General features: G+C 47.5%; 1 protein-coding gene across 2 annotated transcripts in view; it reads right to left on the reverse strand.

Annotated features, from left to right (window-relative positions):
• DOCK11 (dedicator of cytokinesis 11) overlaps positions 1–21,813 on the reverse strand; it is a 981,167-nt gene that overhangs the window by 643,547 nt on the left and 315,807 nt on the right. For both annotated transcript variants that reach the window (XM_063937505.1, XM_063937504.1), the window contains exons 16-20: positions 20,985–21,061; positions 20,123–20,307; positions 19,978–20,043; positions 19,791–19,883; positions 12,110–12,233 (exon numbers count right to left, since the gene is read on the reverse strand). In XM_063937505.1, the coding sequence (XP_063793575.1) occupies positions 12,110–12,233; positions 19,791–19,883; positions 19,978–20,043; positions 20,123–20,307; positions 20,985–21,061 (545 nt within the window). The remainder of the gene's footprint in view (positions 1–12,109; positions 12,234–19,790; positions 19,884–19,977; positions 20,044–20,122; positions 20,308–20,984; positions 21,062–21,813) is intronic.

Below are 21,813 nucleotides of genomic sequence, written 5' to 3' on the forward strand. Positions count from 1 at the left end.
TGTTCTAAAGCAGTTCCTCAAGGGAGGGGACGCACCTTAGCGGATATGAGAATCCGGCGTCCAAAGGAAGCATTCTGCGAGGTGAAAGTATCAAAGGCATAGAACCTAACAAACATGTTCACTGAGGACCACGTAGTCGCCTTGCACAATTGTTCTGTGGACGCGCCACGGCGTGCCGCCCAAGAAGGTCCAACAGACCGAGTAAAATGGCCTTTAGTAGCAGCAGGAGCTGGGAGTCCAGCCTGCGCATAAGTTTGTGCAATCACCATTCTAATTCATCTGGCCAAGGTTTGCTTATTCACAGGCCAGCGGAAACCAAACAAGACAAAAAGGACATCTGACCTCCTGATAGAGGCAGTCCTCTCCTCATAGATACGGAGAGCCCTTACCACATCCAAAGACCGCTCTTTGGAAGACAAGTCCGAAGAGATAAAGGCCGGAACCACAATCTCTTGGTTAAGGTGAAAATATGACACCACCTTAGGCAAATAACCCAGTCGAGTTGTTAGAACTGCTCGGTTACAGTGAAATATAAAGAGCGGACGACAGGACAAAGCACCTTAGTCCGACACCCGTCTTGCAGAGGCAATAGCCAGCAAGAACAGGTCCTTGGCCGTGAGCCATTTAAGGTCCACTGACTCAGGAGATTCAAATGGAGACTCTTGCAGGGCATTCAGAACAACAGACAGATCCCATGGAGCCACAGGAGGGACATAGGGAGGCTGAATCTGAAGGACACCCTGAGTGAAAGTATGAACGTCAGGTATAGACGCAATTTGTCTCTAAAACCATACCGACAAGGCAGATATATGAACCTTGAGGGAGGCCAGGCGAAGACCTAAGTCAAGGCCACGTTGCAGAAAAGCTAGAATTCTGAAATTCTGAACCTAGAGACATCATAATTCTTATCAGCACACAAGGTGCGGGCTTTCAACATAGTCTGGATAACCGCCTCAGAAAATCCTTTGGCCCTCAGAAGTGATGATTCAAGAGTCACGTTATCAAAGCCAGTCTGGCTAGGTCTGGATAGACACAAGGGCCCTGTACGAGGAAGTCTGGCCGCTGAGGAAGTAGAAGGGAACGCCCTGTCGACAGACCCTGCAAGTCTGAGAACCAATGCCGTCTGGGCCACGCTGGAGCGACTAGAAGAAGCATTCCTCCTTTTTGCTTGAACTTATGTAGGACCCTAGGCAGGAGCGACAGTGGAGGGAACACGTAGGGCAGCCGAAAGTTCCATGGAATTGTCAGTGCGTCCACAAACGCTGCTTGAGGATCCCTGGTCCGAGATCCGAAGACCGGAACCATGTAATTGTGTTAAGACTCCATCTGGTCTATATCTAGTATGCCCGACCTGTCTACTAGAGCTGAAAGAGTTCTGGATGAAGACTCCACTCTCCAGCGTGCACGTCCTGGCGACTGAGGAAGTCCGCTTCCCAGTTCAGGACGCCCTAAATGAACACTGCCGATATTGCTGGCAGATGGTGTCCTCCCCAACAAACGATTTTTGACACTTCCATCATTGCCAAGCGGCTTAGAGTGCCGCCTTGATGATTGATGTATGCCACTGTGGTGGCGCTGTCTGACCATACTTGAACAGGCCTGTTCTGTACCAGAGGCAGGGTGAGAGATAGCACAATGAACACCGCCCTCAGCTCCAGAATGTTTATTGGAAGGAGTGATTCCTCCTTGGTCCAGCGACCCTGAAAAGAGTGTTGCTCCAACACCACACTCCATCCCCTCAGACTGGCGTCCGTTGTCAGTAGGACCCAGTCGGGGATCCAGAAGGAACGGCCCCTGCTTAATTTCTGGGCCTGGAGCCACAAGGTCAGTGACAGACGAACCTCAGGAGTCAAAGTGATCATGTGAGATCTGATCCGCTGAGGTAGGCCGTCCCACTTGGAAAGAATTAACTTCTGTAGAGGGCAGGAATGAAATTGAGCGTACTCTACCATGTCGAATGCCAACAACATCAGGCCAAGTACTTGCATCGCCGAGTGTATCAACACTCTGGGGCAACAAAGGAAGCATCTTATCCTGTCCTGAAGCTTCAGGACTTTTTCCGGAGACAGAAACAGCCGTTGGCTGTGTGTATCCAAGAGTGCCCCCAGGTGCACCATGCTCTGAGCTGGGACCAGCAAGGACTTCTTCCAATTGATAAGCCACCCGTGGGCTTGCAGTAAGGTTATCGTCAGTTGCAGATGACTGAGGAGGACATTGTGGGAATTTACCAGAATCAGCAGGTCGTCCAGATACGGCAGGAGTCTGACCACTTGACGACAGAGATGAGCCGTTATAACGTCTATGACCTTGGTGAAGATCTGAGGAGCCGTGGTCAGTCCAAATGGCAGAGCCTGGAGTTGATAGTGGAGGTCGTCAATAGCAAACCACAGAAACTGCTGATGCGACATGGCAATAGGTATAAGCAGGTATGCATCCTGTATATCCAGGGATACCATATAGTCTCCGGGTTCCATAGCCAGTACAATTGAGCACAGTGTTTTTTCCACACGAAACCTGGACACTCACAAACTTCAGAGATTTGAGGTTGAGTATAGACTGGAAAGACCAATTGGGTTTCGGGACTAGAAACAGGGTCGAGTAATAACCACTGCCTCTCTGGGACTGAGGTACCGGCTCACCCTCTCCTGTACTCAGGAGACAACTGACAACCGTTTGCAAAGCTTGTACCTTTATTGGGTCCAAAGGGAGAACAGTGGTGCAAAACTGGCGAGGGGAACATCTCTTGAAAGAGACTGCGTACCCGTGAGAGACAACTTCTAGCATCCATGCGTCTGAAGTGGTCTTTAACCAGACCTGGGCGAACTGTAGAGGTCGGCCTCTCACCCTGGGGTCCCCCCAGGCTTGTTTTGCCTTAGGCTTGGTGGTTTTAGGAGCACAAGACTGTCTCGGGTATGCCTGACCTTTTGCTTTCCCTTGAGGCTGAAAGGAACGAAAGGTGGTAACTTTTGCCTTCTGTGCAGAAGGATTAGTATTTGGGAGAAAGGCAGTCTTAGCAGCTGCTAATTTCAACACAATTTTATTTACAGTAGGTCTTCCTCAAACAAAATGTCCCCAGTGAAGGGGAGTACCTCCAAGGTCTTTTTGGAGTCCAGGTCCACCTTCCATCACCTCAACCACAGAATACGGCGAGCCAGGACAGACGTAGTCGAAGCCTTGGCTGCCAACACACCCGCTTCAGAGGACGCCTCCTGAATGCAATAGGCGGTAGTGGTAATGTGAGACAGGTATTGTATGGCAGTGTCAGATATATACTCCGGCAGCTCCTCCTCTAATGCCTGAACCCATGCTTCAATACCTTTTGCAGCCGAAGAGGCAGCAATAGTGGGCCTATGCACAGCTCCTGTAAGGGAGTAAATAGATTTCAGGCATCCCTCCTCAAGCTTATCTGTCGGTTCCTTCAGTGACGTGACAGTGGTGACAGGCAGAGTGGACGACACCACGAGGTGGGTGACGTGAGAATCCACCGGTGGTGAATTTTCCCCCTTGTTACATAACTGCAGAGATAGGATAGCGAGCCAAGGTCCGTTTAGACAGGGGGAATTTCTTCCCTGGAGTAGACCAGGGTTCCCGCCTGATGTCCACTAAATGGTCAGAATGGGGTAACAGATTTTTAACCACCTTCTGCTGTTTACACATATCAGTTTTCTTAGCCACAGTAGTAGAATCCTCATCAACAGAGATTTGTAAGATTTGCATAATAGCAACCATTAGGGCAGAGACATCAATTTGCAAGGGAGAATCCTCATCAGAAAAACCTGATTCAGTGTCTGACAGGACCGTATGCTCCCTCTCCTCTTCAGATGAAACATCAGACAGGTATGTGGATTGTGAGGAGGAAGCAGCCCGCTTAGATGACCCAGAGACACGGGAGTGACCTGGGGTTGATTTCTGTCTAACCAATGACTGATTTAATTGCTGCAGCTGGTTAGATACATTTTCCGCCCAAGGCGGATTAACCAAAGGGACAATTTTTGGCTGCAGTGGCACAGGTAGTCCCATAGGGGGCATAAGGCGTTCTACCAGAGTACCCAGTAGGTTAGTGAACGAAGCCCAAGGTGGCTCCTGAGTAGGCACAGGAGCTGCGGACTGACTAGAGGATGTATGACACGTGGGACATAGACCATCATACAAAACTTTCCCCTCTGGTAAATCCTTGGAGCATACCCTGCATGCTGCAGGAGCTTCCCCTGATTGACTGCCCTTTCTGTTAGACATTATATATCAATGCAACACAGAGTGCACTCTTTGTCAGCTAACGCTGTCTGTATAAAGACATGTAGGATGTAGGACTTAAGTGTTTGTAAAGTCACAGCGCTGTATACAGGCGGCTTTACAAGGGAGACCTTGCCCTGCAGTCCCGGAGACCAGCCGCAGCTATGCTCAGAAGATGGCACCCAGCATCTCAGTCAGGGAGTGAGAGAGAGTGTGAGGCAGCTCCAGGGCGGGAAATCTGCGAGGAGATGGCGCCCTGGGTCGGTAGAGGGGCTACAGGTCAAGCGCCACCTCCCCTATGCTGGACTTCCACCCCGGGTACTGTGAGCCTTATTAAATGGGGTGTTAGTACTCCCGACCTGTACTCAGACACCCCGGTGGTCTACTGGGGTCCCTGCTTGGTGACAGTGGCCACGCCAGCGCCGCAACCCGTCTCCCTAGGTCGCAGACAGAACACGATTTAATAGCGGGTCCCTCCCTGGGGAACCCTCTTACCTCCTCCCCATAGCAGCCACGCGAACCAGGAGAGCAGTCTGCGACTGTGTGCCTAAGCCGAGACGCCTCCGCCGCAAGTACCCAGGAACTGAGCCGCGGGAGTATGCAACGCCGCTTGGGAGGTGATGGAGCTGCAGCGCTGAAGTGTCACCCTGACATACAGTGCTGACAGTCCGGAGAAGAAATCTTCTTTCAGAAAGATTTTCATGGCTGCCCGGTGCAGCCCTCCTGTTAGGTGACCTGCTGCTGCAGGTACCAACTCGAAACTAAGCTCTCAGTGTGTGGAGGTGGGGTTTATAGGGGAGGCCCCAATGCATCCTGGGACAGCCTAAAGCTTTAGCCTGTTGGTGCCTCTGGATCCAGATCCACTCTACACCCCCGATGTTTCCCTGTGGAAACCAATGTACCCTGCTATAGAAAAAAGAATTTTGGTAATCACGTTAAATCCTTTTCTCCTAGTCCGTAGAGGATGCTGGGGACTCCAAAAGGACCATGGGGTATAGACGGGATCCACAGGAGCTTGGGCACACTAAAAAGACTTAAAACTGGGTGTGAACTGGCTCCTCCCTCTATGCCCCTCCTCCAGACCTCAGTTATAGGAACTGTGCCCAGGAGAGACGGACAGTACAAGGAAAGATTTTTTAAAAATTTTTTAACTAAGGGCTACCAAACTACCAGCCCACACCATAAACATACCGTACAACCGGAATAACGCCAAACCAGATAACAGTATGCATAAAACTCCAGCAACCAGCTGCAACAAACCAATACACAACTCGTGTACAAACTAACTTAACCAGTAAGAAAACACACTGCAAGTAATAGTCCGCACTGGGACGGGCGCCCAGAATCCTCTACGGACTAGGAGAAAAGGATTTAACGGTGAGTACCAAAATCCTGTTTTCTCCTACGTCCCAGAGGATGCTGGGGACTCCAAAAGGACCATGGGGATTATACCAAAGCTCCAGAACGGGCGGGAGAGTGCAGACGACTCTGCAGCATCGACTGAGCAAACGCCAGGTCCTCATCGGCCAGGGTATCAAACTTATAGAACTTAGCAAAAGTGTTCGAACCCGACCAAGTAGCTGCTCGGCAAAGCTGTAGCGCCGAGACACCTCGGGCAGCCGCCCAAGATGAGCCCACTTTCCTGGTAGAATGGGCTTTAACCGATTTCGGCACCGGCAGTCCTACCGAAGAATGAGCCTGCTGGATCGTACTACAAATCCAGCGTGCAATAGTCTGTTTTGAAGCGGGATGACCAATCTTGTTGGCCGCATAAAAAACAAACAACGCTTCAGTTTTCCTAGTAACAGCTGTCCTAGAAACATATACTTTTAACGCTCTTACAACATCCAGAGATTTTGGAATCGCCACCTCTTCCGTAGCTACCGGAACCACAATAGGTTGGTTAATGTGAAATGAAGAAACAACCTTCGGTAGAAATTGTTGACGAGTCCTAAATTCCGCCCTATCCGAATGAAAAATCAAGTACGGGCTCTTATGAGATAAAGCTGCCAATTCCGACACTCGCCTGGCAGATGCCAGCGCCAAAAGCATAACGACCTTCCAAGTGAGAAATTTCAACTCAACCTTACCCAAAGGTTCAAACCAGGAAGACATGAGAAACCGTAAGACGACATTGAGGTCCCATGGAGCTACAGGAGGTACAAACGGCGGATTGATTTGCATTACACCCTTCACAAAGGTCTGAACCTCTGGGAGGGCAGCTAACTCTTTTTGAAAGAAAATAGACAAAGCCGAAATTTGCACTTTGATGGAACCCAAATTCAGGCCTGCATCTACGCCCGCCTGTAAAAAGTGGAGAAAACGACCCAAGTGAAAATCCTCCGCAGGAGCCTTTTTAAGTTTACACCAGGAAACATACTTCCTCCAGATACGGTGATAGTGTTTCGCCGTAACCTCTTTCCTAGCCTTAATGAGAGTTGGAATGACTTCCCTGGGAATACCCTTACGAGCTAAGATCTGGCGCTCAACCTCCATGCCGTCAAACGCAGCCGCGGTAAGTCTGGAAACACGCATGGACCCTGCAACAACAGATCCTCTCTTAGAGGAAGTGGCCAAGGATCTTCCACCAGCAAGTCCTGAAGATCCGGGTACCAGGCCCTTCTTGGCCAGTCTGGAACGACGAGAATCGCCTGAACCCTTTCTCGACGAATGATCCCCAGCACCTTTGGAATGAGAGGAAGTGGAGGGAACACATACACGGACTGGAAGACCCACGGAGACACCAGGGCGTCCACTGCAGTGGCTTGTGGGTCCCTTGACCTGAAACAATACCTCGGGAGCTTCTTTGTTGAGCCGAGACGCCATCATGTCTATCAACGGAATTCCCCAGCGTCTTGTCACTTCTGCAAATACCTCTTGGTGCAGAGCCCACTCTCCCGGATGGAGGTCGTGTCTGCTGAGGAAATCCGTTTCCCAGTTGTCCACCCCCGGTAGGAAAACTGCTGACAGTGCGCTGACGTGTTGTTCCGCCCAGCGAAGGATCTTTGTGGCCTCCGCCATTGCTGTGGAGACAGGCTTCCTGGAGCGACCATTTTCCCTGGAAATTTCTTCCTTGGGTGACTGCGCCCCAGCCCCGGAGACTTGCATCTGTCGTCAGAAGTACCCAATCCTGGATACCGAATCGGCGTCCCCCCCAGGAGGTGATGAGCTTGTAGCCACCACAGGAGAGAAATTCTGGCTCTGGGAGATAGACTTATCTTCCGGTGAATGTGTAGATGAGATCCGGACCATTTGCTCAGTAAGTCCCACTGAAACACGCGGGCGTGAAATCTGCCAAATGGAATGGCTTTGTACGCCGCAACCATCTTCCCCAGAACCCGAGTACAATAATGGATTGACACACTCGTCGGCTTCAGAAGTTCTCTGACCATCGTCTGCAGTTCCCGAGCCTTTTCTTCTGAAAGGAATACCTTCTGTAACTCCGTGTCCAGAATCATGCCCAGAAAAGGAAGCCGAGTGGTCGGAATCAACTGGGATTTCGGCAAATTGAGCACCCAACCGTTCTGTCGCAGAACCGATAGTGACAACTCTACACTTCTCAGCAACCGTTCCTTGGACCTCGCCTTTATCAGGAGATCGTCCAAGTGCGGGATAATTGAAACCCCTTGTTTGCGAAGAAGAACCATCATTTCTGCCATGACATTGGTGAAAATCCTCGGAGCCGTGGAAAGCCCAAACGGCAACGTCTGAAATTGGTAATGAGAATCCTGTATCGCAAACCTGAGGAATGCCTGATGTGGAGGATATATCGGCACATGTAAGTAGGCATCCTTTATGTCGACTGACGCCATAAAATCCCCCGCCTCCAGGCTGGCAATCACCGCTCGAAGGGATTCCATCTTGAACTTGAAGACTTAGAGATAAAAATAATATAAAAAAAAAAAAAAAAAGGGGCAGACTAGATGGGCCAAGTGGTTCTTATCTGCCGACAAATTCTATGTTTCTATGTTTCTAAGTATGGATTGAGGGATTTTAGATTTAGAATTGGTATGACCGAAACCGTCCGGTTTCGGCACCACAAAGAGGCTCGAGTAGAACCCCTCCACCCGCTGGGACGGAGGGACGGGAACAATGACCTTCTGTAGACACAATTTTTGAATCGCCGCCCGGACCACCTCCCTGTCCAGAAGAACCACTGGTAATGCCGAAATGAAGAACCGGTGAGGGGGCATCTCCTGAAACTCCAGTTTGCATCCTTGAGACACGATTTCTAACACCCAAGGATCCAGGTCTGATTGAATCCAGACCTGGCTGAATACCTGAAGACGGCCCCCCACCGGTCCGGACTCCCCCAGGTAAGCCCCAGCGTCATGCGGTGGACTTGGTAGCAGCCGGGGAGGACTTCTGGTCCTGTGCGCCTGAGGCTGCAGGAAGTTTTTTTCCCCGTCCTCTACCCTTTGAGGCGAGGAAAGACGAACCTTTCCCACGCCTGTATTTATTGTGACGAAAGGACTGCATTTGTTTTAAGGAGTGCTAGTAAATCAGGCGTCGGCTGCGTCGACAGTGCTACATCTAGCCCCGCATCCCCACCTCCCATAACCTCCTCTGGTGAATAACATTCAGGCTCCGACATGTCAACACGTAGTACCGACACACAACACACACAGAACCGCCCCAGCAAGGTGACAGGCCCACAATGCAGCCCAGAAGAGGAGACAGAGGGAGTATGCCAGCTCACACCCCAGCGCCTGTATATTGGTACACGAATATATGTACCCAGCGCTGCCTTATTATCAAAAAGACTGGTACCCCACTGCGGCTCCCCTCTGGAGATGCCCCCTTTACTTGAAATCAGCGTGGAGGTCCCGGCAGCGTCTCTCCCTCCGTCTGGTGCAGGGAGAAAATGGCGCGTGTGAGCCGCGTACCGAAGCTCCGCCCCCTTCCCGGCGGCTTCGACCCGCCAAATTCAAACTCATGTAAAATGCCGGCGGGGGTCTGTAAAAGGTGCTTCGGCACCCACAATCATATGCCGCCCTTACAAAACTTCAGTAACATGCCTCCCAGGGCGCCTTCCCCCAGCGCCCTGCACCCAGTGACAACCGTTGGTGATATGTGTGTGGGAGCATGGAGCACAGTGTTACCGCAGTGCTTTACCTTCCGTCACTGAAGTCTTCTGCCGTCCTGAAGTCTTCTGATCTTCTCATACTCACCCGACTTCTGCCTTCTGGCTTCTGTGAGGGGGTGACGGCGTGGCTCCGCGAACAAGCAGCTAGGCGCACCAAGTGATCGAACCCTCTGGAGCTAATGGTGTCCAGTAGCCGAGAAGCAGAGCCTTGAAACTCACAGAAGTAGGTCCTGCTTCTCTCCCCTCACTCCCACGCTGCAGGGAGCCTGTAGCCAGCAGGGCTCCCTGAAAATAAAAAACCTAACAAAAGTCTTTTTCTAGAGAAACTCAGTAGAGCTCCCCTAGTGTGCATCCAGTCACTCCTGTGCACAAAGTCTAACTGAGGTCTGGAGGAGGGGCATAGAGGGAGGAGCCAGTTCACACCCAGTTTTAAGTCTTTTTAGTGTGCCCAAGCTCCTGCGGATCCCGTCTATACCCCATGGTCCTTTTGGAGTCCCCAGCATCCTCTGGGACGTAGGAGAAAATTTTATTTATATAGTGTTTTTCTCCCGTAGGCCTCAGTCACTTTACAGACATGAGAAACATGGTACACTGTACAAGGAGTTGGTATTACAGGGGGGAAAAAATCACACAGTAAAAAAAAGAAAAAAAACCCCAGAAACCTAGAAAGCACTTCATATTGTAGTAACACACATATAGCGGGACTGCTATCTGAGCACACATACAGCAGGACTGCTATCTGAGCACACATACAGCAGGACTGCTATCTGAGCACACATACAGTGGGACTGCTATCTGAGCACACATGCATCGGGACTGCTATCTGAGCACACATACAGCGGGACTGCTATCTGAGCACACATGCAGCAGTAGTGCTATCTGAGCACACATGCAGCAGTAGTGCTATCTGAGCACACATGCAGCAGTAGTGCTATCTGAGCACACATGCAGCAGTAGTGCTATCTGAGCACACATGCAGCAGTAGTGCTATCTGAGCACACATGCAGCAGTAGTGCTATCTGAGCACACATGCAGCAGTAGAGCTATCTGAGCACATATGCAGCAGAGTGCTATCTGAGCACACATGCAGCAGGAGAGCTATCTGAGCACACATACAGCAGGAATGCTATCTAAGCACAAATGCAGCAGGAGTGCTATCTGAGCACACATGCAGCAGTAGTGCTATCTGAGCACACATGCAACAGGAGTGCTATCTGAGCACACATGCAGCAGTAGTGCTATCTGAGCACATATGCAGCAGAGTGCTATCTGAGCACACATGCAGCAGGAGAGCTATCTGAGCACACATACAGCAGGAATGCTATCTGAGCACACATGCAGCAGGAGAGCTATCTGAGCACACATGCAGCAGGAGAGCTATCTGAGCACACATACAGCAGGAATGCTATCTAAGCACAAATGCAGCAGGAGTGCTATCTGAACACACATGCAGCAGGAATGCTATCTAAGCACAAATGCAGCAGGAGTGCTACTGTATCTGAACACACATGCAGCCTGAGTAACAATACAAATGACAGATACAAGTGAATGCAACACGTCATTACTTAAACTGCAACTTTGTACCAATTCCTTTGTGACAAAAATACTAATTCTAAGTACCTAGGACACTATGGGGTAGATTCAGTAAGACGCAAGGGGATAGAGATGCCACTGCAGTGGTATAGAAAAGCTGTCAACAGCACCACAACTCGCCACATCGCCTGATCTCACCACGGATTTATGGAGTTTTGTTTGCATCCCCACTGGGCTACAATTCGCAAGTCCTGAAATGTAACTCGCCACATCGCCTGATCTCACCACGGATTTATGGAGTTTTGTTTGCATCCCCACTGGGCTACAATCCGCAAGTCCTGAAATATTGTAAGTGCGGCACATCTACATATGGACGGGATTAGGTCGTGTCTAATTGAACTGACCCCTGTAAGTGACTTTTCTTGCTAAATTCAGGAAACAGCATAAACGTCTGGTAATCGCTACCCATGGCAGAACATCATGTGTCTCACATCATATGGTGTAGAGTTGTACGATAGTTTTGTAGCTCCTGACATAAAACAGGCACAAATACTACTGATAACTCCTGCAGCAGAGAACTGATCTCCAGAAGTAGGGCATCCTGTGAATGTTACTCTTCCCATTAAGACACAAATTCCATCAAAGTCTATATGAGCCCCTCATCTCATTCTGAGGTAAGTTATATGCCAGTTATTCTATATACTTACACTGTAATACCCGGGATACAATCATTAGGTGGACAGTGATACTGTAGCTCTATGCCAGCACCACAATATCGACAAGCTTAGAATGGTACTTGAACCAGCATGTGTAACTTGTTGGCAATGAAACTTTTAATATGTTGTATAACAGCCTGGTTGAAGACACAATACTGGCCCCATTAAAGTAGCGTTTTAACCTTGGCGACATTGTGATACCGGGATAGTGCTGCTGGAATAGCTCATATATTATATACTGTAATTCTCTCATTTAAATTTTAATTTACCATATAATCCATCTGGGGGACACTGCTACTCTGGGGATAGAGGCTGGGCACTGGAGCAGGCACATATTTAGTTTAACTACTGTAACTAAACAACCCTTCCACATCCAATGAAGCCTCAGTTTGGAAACAACGTCGGAAGGGAGATGCAGCCACATGCATACAGGAAAGACAGCATGAAATAGAGAAAATAGAACAAGAGAGTGAACCAGTAAAGCAAGGCAGGGACTGCAGCGTCCCCTAGATGCCACAGCATCCAATCAGATCTCTGTTACCTGGTGTTTCCGCATGGTCATGTTTCTTACTGTTCCCCTTCGAGTTTATGTCGCAACTGACATGGAAAAATGTGAACAACAAATGGTGTTTCTGGTGAAGGTGCAAAGGGAGCTCAATTTTTATCTGAAACAAATAACACAGTTTTATTCTGCGGGCCTGTCATGTTTTCTCCTAAGAGATGTTTTCACATTATTATGCTGATTCCAAGCAACCCCTTCCCCCCAGTATGTTATTTGGACAAATAATGGCACATGTTTTGCTTATTGTGGAACTGTCACCTGCAGGGAACATGGGGTGTGAAAAATGTATTATACAGAATTTTTGTTCTCTAAAATAAAAAACAGGACAATATAGTAGCACCTAATATTCTAAATCAGGGGTAGGCAACATATATATAGAACCTATACCATACCCTGTCAAAGTCTTTACCGTTTGTCACATTACACCGTGGAAAATAGGCTGAAGAAATAAAACTTTTTCCAGCTTTATTTACACATTTCACCTTACAACATTCATAATAAAAAAGGTAAAAGTTCAGGAATTTAATAAGAAAGTACAAGGAGGATTTTGGTACTTACCGATAAATTCCTTTTTCGGAAGCCATAGGGGACACTGGCACAACTTCAAGACTGTGGGGGGTGAAGATGGTGGCTTACAGTAAGCTGGCACTTTAAATAATCTAAGAAGTGAAACAGGCTCCTCCCGCTCTTCCCCCATCATCCCTCAGTTATGAATTAGCAGAGAGGAGACGGGAACAAGAGAACAGAAGCTATACGAGGGACGAGAGCATATAACAATTAAACACAACAGAACAACAAGGAAGGCAAGAGAACAGCGACGGGCAGGCGGCCAGTGTCCCCTATGGCTTCCGAATAAGGGATTGAACGGTAAGTACCAAAATCCTCCTTTTTGTGTCAGCCACTAGGGGACATTGGCACAACTTCAAGACTGTAGGGACGTCCCAAAGTTTTCCCCCTGGGCGGGAGAGAGCTGAGGACCTTGCAAAACAAGACGACCAAACCGTGAAGATGAAGCCGCAAAAGTATCAGTAGTAGAGTGGGCAGCATTGGATACTGCCGGTCGCCTAGACTGGTGCAGATAGACCTGACGAACAGTCAACTTAATCCAGCGGGCCAGGGTCTGCTTAGTAGCAGGCCACCCACGATGAGGAATATCATAAAGCACGAATAAAGCATCAGACTTCCTGAAAGGCGCAGTCCACTCTACGTAAATCTTCAAGGTTCTCACTACATCCAGAGAAGAAGGTGTCCCAGAATCGTCCTGCAAAGATGGAACCACAGTAGGCTGATTGATGTGAAAAGCCGACACGACCTTAGGAAGGAAAGAAGCACGTGTTCTCAACTCTGCCCGATCAGGATGAAAAATCAAAAAGGGGGGTCTGCAAGACAAGAAACTTAATTCAGAAACCTTCCGGGCTGAAGCTATGGCTAGTAGAAAAGCAGTCTTCCATGTAAGATATCAAAGATCAGCTTCTTCCAAAGGTTCGAAACAGGTTGACTGTAGAAATTCCAGCACCAGCTTTAAATCCAAAGGAGCTGTAGGTGGAACAAATGGAGGATGTACCTGTAGAACCTCTTGTAGAAAGGTTTGCACATCTGCCAGTAGTGCTATGCGTTTCTGAAAAAAAAAATTATAAAGCAGATACCTGAACATTCAGGGATCCTAGACGAAGTCCGGAATTCAATCCTGTTTAAAGAAACACTAAGAACCGTGAGAGACGAAAAGAATCCAATGGAAATCCTCTTCGATCACACCAAGCTATATAGGATCGCCAGATGTGAGGGTAATGGGCTGCCGTACCCGGTTTTCGTTCCCGCAACATTGTGGGGATCACACATACCAGAATTCCTTTTCTTTTCAGGATGTCTGCCTCAATAGCCATCCCGTTAAACGTAGCCATGGTAAATCTGGATGCACGAAAGGCCCTTGTTGGAGTAGATCTGGACGCAGAGGAAGAGGTCAAGGATCGTCCGCTAGAAGAAAGCACAGGTCTGAATACTAAGCCCTCCGAGGCCAATCTGATGCCACCAGAATCACCGTGACTGATTCCCGTTTGATTCTCTTGAGAATTCGAACAATAGAGAGAACGGAGAAAACACGCAAACTAGGTTGTACGGCCAAGGCACGGTCAGTGTGTCCACAGCTTCCGCTTGAGGATCCCGGGATCTGGAGATGTATCTTGGAAGCTGATGATTGAGATGGGATGCCATGAGATCCACGTCTGGACACCCCCAGCGTTGTATCAGATCGTTGAACACCTCCGGCTGAAGTGCCAATTCTCCCGGATGTAGATCCTGATGGCTGAGGTAGTCTGCTTCCCAACTGTCCACTCCTGGAATGAATACCGCCGAGAGAATTACTGCGTTGCTTTCTTCAGATTGAAGAATACGTGACACCTCTCGCATTGCCTGGCAACTGTGAGTTTCACCTTGTTTGTTTTACGTACGTTACAGCAGTCACGTTGTTCGAGTGAACTTCTACCGCCTTGGATCGAAGAATGTGGGCAGCTTGTACCAGTGCAATGTAGATCGCTCTCAGTTCCAACATATTTATTGGCAACAGCGAATCTTGTGGAGACCAGTGGCCTTGAAAATGGGAGACCAACACAACAGCGCCCCATCCCCTGAGGCTGGCATCCATTGTGGGGAGCGTCCAGTCCCACACACCGAACCGCCTGCCCGCAGTGAGATTGTGCAGCTGGAGCCACCAAAGAAGCTAACTGTTGAACGCGTAGATGCGACCCCCGACCATTGATGTAACAAGTCCAGCTGGAAAGGAAGTGAATGAAAATGTCTAAACTCCCGAGTTTCGGAAGCAGCTTCCATCTTCCCAGGCAGACGAATGCATAAATGGACTGATACCCGTCGTGGCTTGAGAACAGCCCGGACCAGTTTCTGTATACTCAGAGCTTTGTCTCGTGGCAGAAAAACTCTCTGTACATTGGTGTCCAGGATCACACCGAACTGGAGACGCTGTGACAGCTGAAGGTTGGATTTCCGAAAATTGATTATCCATCCATGTTCTACTAACATATTGTATGTTAATAGAGCATGCTCCTGGAGAATGAGATCGGATGGAAACTTGAGGAGGAGGTCGTCTAGGTATGGTATTATTGTAATTCCCAATGATCTGAGGTGAGCAATCATCACCGACATGACCTTGGTAAACACTCTGGGTGCTGTGGACAGTCCGAATGGTAAGGCTCTGAACTGAAAATGATCCTGTTGAATTGCGAACCTGAGAAACACTTGGTGAGGTTCCCAGATCGGAATGTGGAGATATACATCCTTGGTGTCTAGAGATATCATTAATTCCTTGTGTTCCAGGCTCGAAATCACTGAGTTGAGCGATTCAATCTTGAACTGGTAATAAGAGAGAAACTGATTTCATGATTTCAGGTTCAGGATTGGTTTTACCGTACCGTATGGTTTTAGAGCTACGAAAAGATTGGAATAGTAACCCTTTTTCCAATGACTCAGTGGTACCGGCATTAGCACAGCTGATTCTACTAAGGTCTGTATTACACCTTGAAGGGCTAAACGTTTGTCCAGAAGGATGGGAAGACTTGTAAAATATTTCTTTGGGGGTAAAACTTCAAAATCTAACTTGTACCCTTGGGATATGTTGCGAATCCATGCATTATCGGATATTTTGAACCAGGCATCCTGAAAATTTTGAACCCACGCTCGCACTGTACCTGGGCCCTGGTGGGAAGGGAGACCGTCATGCCACGGTCTTTTCTGTAGACTTTGGGTCTTGACGACGAGCAGCGACTGGTTGCTTCCCGCGACCTCTACCTCGCGAGGGTTTAGCTCTTCTGCGTCCTCTAAAAGGTTGAGTGGATCGAAAGGTGGTTCCAGTATAAGAGCGTTTAGACGGTGGTGGAAGGGCGGTAAGAAGGTAGATTTACCACCCGTAGCTTGTAGAATTAACATGTCTAGTTCTTTTCCAAAAAGAATGTCACCTGTAAACGGAAGTGCCTCGCCGCTCTTTTTGACTCTGTGTCTACTTGCCATGACCTCAGCCAAAGGGCTCTTCTGGCTGCAACAGTTGCTGCTGAGATCCTCGAGTTAACTTGTCCGATATCTCTAGCCGCTTCTCCTAAGTATATAGCTGATTCTTTAATGTGTTCCGCTAGGATAACTACGTCTTCTAACGGAACCCCCTCTTGTAAATCTTTAATCAACTTAGTGGCCCAATGCTCCACTGCCTTGTTCACCCAGGAACTCACCAAGGTTGGTCTAAAAGCAATACCCCAGCGGACGAATAGATGGACTTCAACATGGTGTCCAACTTCCTGTCAGAAGGGTCTTTCAAAGAAGTTGCTCCCGGAACAGGTAATGCTGTTTTCTTTGACAACCTGGAAATAAAAGAGTCCACTTGAGGTGACTTCTCCCATTTATCCGTCATAGCCGATGGAAACAAATAAATACTAAGGAATCTTTTGGGAATCTGAAATCGCTTGTCCGGGTTTTTCCAAGCCTCCGTCAGCTGATCATCCAGCTTCTTTGAAACTGGAAACAGGCGTCGCACTCTTCCCCCACACTCGCTGCCGCTCTGTGTACTGTCAGCACGGCAGTGAAGGAAGACCTCAACACCGTCGCTGGAGAGATAGCTGGTGACAGGCGCGCACTATTTTCCCACGCTGCCGCGCTATGTCTGTCAGCACAGCACTGCAGTGGGAGTCCCGCCGCTATCGCGGCCAGTTTGACCGGGCAGAGGAGGAGATGGAGGACAGACGCTGTGCCTACAAGGTGGCTCACTCACCAAACCGGAGCCTCAGGATGCGGCTGTGTTGGGAGGAGCGGTGGTTCTCTGGTTAAGCGCTGTTCTCCTGAGCTGCTTGCTGCTGGTGTGTGACCCAGACTCCACTTCTCTGGATAAGTGGCGAAGGGTTCGTTCAGCCTAATTAAGACCTGATCGTAGATGTGCTAAATTTAGCACATCTACGATCAGTAACACAGACATGCAGGGGGACGCCCAGTACAGGGCTAGTCAGCCCTGCATGTCTGGCCCTACCCCAGCGGATGTGCGCTGGCAGGGAGCTACTCGTCGCTGTGAGGGTCACAGTGGCTGCCTGTGATGTCACAGCCGCCGCGGCCCACCCCCCGCACAATCCGGGCACGCCTGCGTTGCCCGAACTGCGCCCCCTCCCGCCCAGCGACAGCCTCTGCCTGTCAATCAGGCAGACGCGATTGTAGAGCTGAGACGGCCGTCGGCTGTCTGGCATGCGCCGGGGCAGTTCAGACCTGATCGGCTGCTGCGCGAAAACGCACAGCACCGATCAGGTCTGAATTAGGTCCTAAGTCCCAAGAAAGAAGAAAAAAAATTATAAGTAAAGTAATATAACTGAGCAGGAGCTCAGTCAGCAGTGACTGGATCCCTCGGCACAAATTCAAAACTGAGGGATGATGGGGGATAGAAGGGGAGGAGCCTGTTTCACTTCTTAGCCACCATCATCCCCCCCCCACACACAGTCTTGAAGTTGTGCCAGTGTCCCCTAGCGGCTGACAGAAAAAACTAGAATAATAAAGTTATAAAAGTGATCAGTCCCTGATGTAACAGTTTGTACAGCCACCCTCTGCTGCAATTACAGTCATCAGTCTGTATGGATATGTCTCTACCAGCTTTGAGCACCTAGACTGGTAAAATCTGCCCATTCTTCCTTGCAGAATTGTTCAAGTTCAATCATGTTTCATGGTGAGCGGCAATCGACTCCTCTCTTCAGATTTTCTATTTAGGTCAGGGGTAAACTCAAGAACATAAACCTTGCTGTACAGATGGAGCTATGCTCATCTATATGCTTCTTTGCTGCGCCTAGGGCACCCGACCGCCCTAGCTCAGTTAATCCTATTAAAGGCATAGATGTGGAGGGCTCCATCTGTACTTAAGCCACACTGCATTGTTTTCCTGCAAGGACTGCAGTGAGGTAAATGGCTCAGGAGGCACTGGCTAGAACTAGAGCCAGATATATACACACAAGGGTGCATTTGGCCATTATGCACAGGTGCAGCAGTATATACTGCTGGGAATTTGGTGAGTTTTGATCAGAGATGTGCAGAAAAGACAGGCAGGGGAGTCACTGCCTCACCTGTCATAGACTTTTTACTATAGAGTTTTGACTATAAAAATGATTACAGTAATACGAAGAAGAAATGTATATTGTATTCTTTGCATGTTTCATATAATTGTTATAGTCAGAACTCTGGAGTATACTGGAGTATGACAGGAAATGCTCTGCCTCACCTCACCACACGTCACTGTTTTCTTAGAAGCATATCTATAGTCATGGTTGGGTGAACCCCCTGCCCATCTACCATGGGGCCACAGGTTTTCCTCAATAATTTGGGTGTATGTGGGAGCATCCATCATCATTTCTATCCTGACCAACTGTCCAGTCCCTACTGAAGAAACACTCCCACAACATTTAGAATGTAAGCTCTCACGAGTAGGGTTCTCTTCCCTCATGTGCTTATCCTTTTCTTACTTTAATTATCCTTAACTGCCCAAATCCTGCAGTTTTCGGCCACCTTGATACTTATCTCAGTGTTGTCTACTGATGTAGTTATGTTTAGTTAGCCTGTTCTTGTCCTATATTGTCTTCAACTGTAAGTCACTGATATCCTGTTTTGAATACGTGCATATGTACTCTGTAATTGGGCGCTGCGGAACCCTTGTGGCATCATATAAATAAAGGCTAATAATAATAATATAATGTTACCACCACCATCATACAGCACAGTAGGCATTGTGTGTTTTAGGTAATGTGCTATGTTTGGTTTTCACCAAACATAGTGTTGGAGATGAGTCCAAACAGTTCTAGCCTGGTGTCATCTGACCAGACAACCTTTGCCACTTGGCATCTGAATCTTCCAATTGTTTTGGGGCAAAGTGCAAGTGAGACTGAGTTTGGAACTATTTCAGAAGAGGCTTCTTTCTTGCCATCTTGCTATACTGGCCAGTTTTGTGTAAAGCTTGTGAGATAGTTGTCCTATGCACAGACCGACCAATCTCAGCCATAAAGACTTGTTAGTCCTTCACCACTGACCTCTTAATAGCTTCCCTGCTCAATATCCTTCTAGCTCCAGCATGGAGGGTCAGCACAATCTAGGCAAAGTGTTGGTAGTGCCATACACTTCTCATGTCTTAATAATGCTTCACATGGTTACTCAGAGTAGAGTAAAGGACTTTGATATCTATTTGAATCCTTCTTCTAACTTGAACCTTCCACAACTTTTTCCCGGAGCCCTTTTTAAAGCACCTTTCTGAGCATGGTGAATTCTATGTATTACTAGTCATCAAAGAACAGCCAGTTTTATTCTCAAGTACTCAAAACCACTACAACTGATGATGTCAGAGAGTGGACAATTAGCTTGTTGTGTGATCTCAAGTGGCACATCGTTTTTGGGGTGGCTGCATGACATCACACTCAGCCGCTCCAATAAAAAAAAATGGCGGCGTACCGCCTGCCAGCGCAGCCAGGCTGCGCTGGTAGGGATCAACCTCAATTCGATAGATCCACAATTACATTGCCGACGCAACGCGAGGCGGTGCCACACACATGCTGGGCGACCTTGCCTTGTGCTGGGCAGCCCCTCCTGATGACAAGTGCCCTGTATTTCATTTTAATCAATAATTGTTTCTTAAAAGAATGCTCACCTCATCGTAAAACTCTGGGCTTTGGTTGTGGTGTAAGACAACTGCATACACACTTGTGGTAAATACAGGGCCCCCAGGCTTTCCATAAATACACTGCAACAAACAACAAGGCACAATTTGGGTAAGCACTTAATAACAATGACATTACTAATATTGAGTACACAGGCAGAGATAGAAATAAGACAACCTTAAGCGCTTGTGCATCAGACTCATCCGAGTCCCGAAATTCAACCCGTACTGCGATATTCCTGGCCTGAGAAAAAGTCATAAAGATAATAAATTACAAAGAACCATTTGTAACCTCAGAAAACACCAAGCCAAGATTAGTTTACCTTGGCAAATGATTTCTGCCCATCATACTTTAAATGCAGCGGGTACACATAGAAGTGGTTTCTGTAGGTAGTGAACGGATAGCAGTATTTTGTCGTTTCTGGCAGAAATTCTTCAACTTCCATAGCAATTCTCTGGTGCTCTTTATCGTACGGCCTAACCGGGACATAGGAAGAGGTCACACAGTCTAATGGAGGAAATATAAGGAGGTAATTAATGCTGCTAGTCTATATACTGTTACATTAATATATGTAGAGTATTTTAGCAATGACTTCAGAATAAAATGTAGCAAAACAACTTTTTATGTATGTATGGAATGGATGAATGTATGTACGTATGTATGTAGTGTTAAAAAATAACACCTTCTAGAGCCAAAGCACAGATAAAAATGACACAAGATCCCACAAATACAACGGAATCCTCTAAAGTGAAAAGGCGAGTAAGAGGTGCGTGACCAGAGGCAGATAGTAATCAATTGTGCATTAATTATTTTGAGCTGTGCCCCATCATTCATGCCCAATAGGTAAAAAGAAGGAATCAATTTTCTGGGTTAGCATTAAAGAATTTTTTTTTATATTTTTCATTATTAAAACTGTTATTTCCTTAGAAACGATTTTATTACCAATTATAATAACTGTGGACAGTATGAATGAGCTATGAACAACCTAATCTTGCACTTGAGTTTTAATGGGTTAATAATCAGCAAGCACAAAGGGTGACAAAAAGACAGAACACAATAATATGCAAAAACTAAAGATTTAAAGGCTATGGAGTACTGTGCCTATCATGTATGCTGACAACATGACAAGGAACAGCTATAATCAGTTACTGTGCATTATTTCAAAATGGATTTTAAAATCTTACTTGAAAAGTCAAGTGGAACACAACCTATAGTGACATCCAGGCTTCCTTGAATAACTTGGAGTTTAGTCTTCTCTGGTCTGCACAGGAAAAAAATAAATAATATATTAATTATAATGTAATAATACAAAGAAGAGCAGTGTGTGGTAAACCTCATGGGCTCGATTCTAAGTCATACATGAGCTTTACGCATCTTTCAGCGATCTGAGTCGGACGGAATTCAGTCATACATGAAATGGGGTGTTAATGGCTATACACATGTGAGATCATGTAGTGGGCGAGTTGCCAGAGTTACACCGTATTCTGACTCACACACATGCCAAGGTGGTATCAACTGCAGAAGGATCTCTTCACCCAAAATGGGGAAGGAGTAAGTGGTGTAAGGTGTAAGTGCTTATAAAAGACATGACAGCTGATCTTAGGGACGGAGGGACAGGGTGCAGTTCTATCACAGATATCTATGTGACTCAGAACTGAGAAGGGATTAGGAGTCTGCAAGGGTAGAGGGAATTATAGGCAACTCAGTGTGCACAGTTCTGTTCTCTGTAAAGATTCTGCCAAACACAAAAAAAACGGCAGTTGCCGGAAAAAACAGGGATTGCCTTTTTTGGAGCACTCTTTTAAATAAATGAATTTTAAATTGATATGATTAGTGATTTCAAACGTAACTTTTAATGACTTTCTTTAAAATAAAGGGGGTGAAAATTTAATTCATAGCTGTCACATACATTTACACGCTTCCCCAAAAATTCATAAGCAAATGGCTATTTTAATGATTCATATATGTGGTGACTAGTATTGAGTGTGAAAAAAATCTTTCTAAGCTGTATTA

Source organism: Pseudophryne corroboree, chromosome 8 (genome assembly GCF_028390025.1).
Source record: "Pseudophryne corroboree isolate aPseCor3 chromosome 8, aPseCor3.hap2, whole genome shotgun sequence".
Taxonomy (NCBI): domain Eukaryota; kingdom Metazoa; phylum Chordata; class Amphibia; order Anura; family Myobatrachidae; genus Pseudophryne; species Pseudophryne corroboree.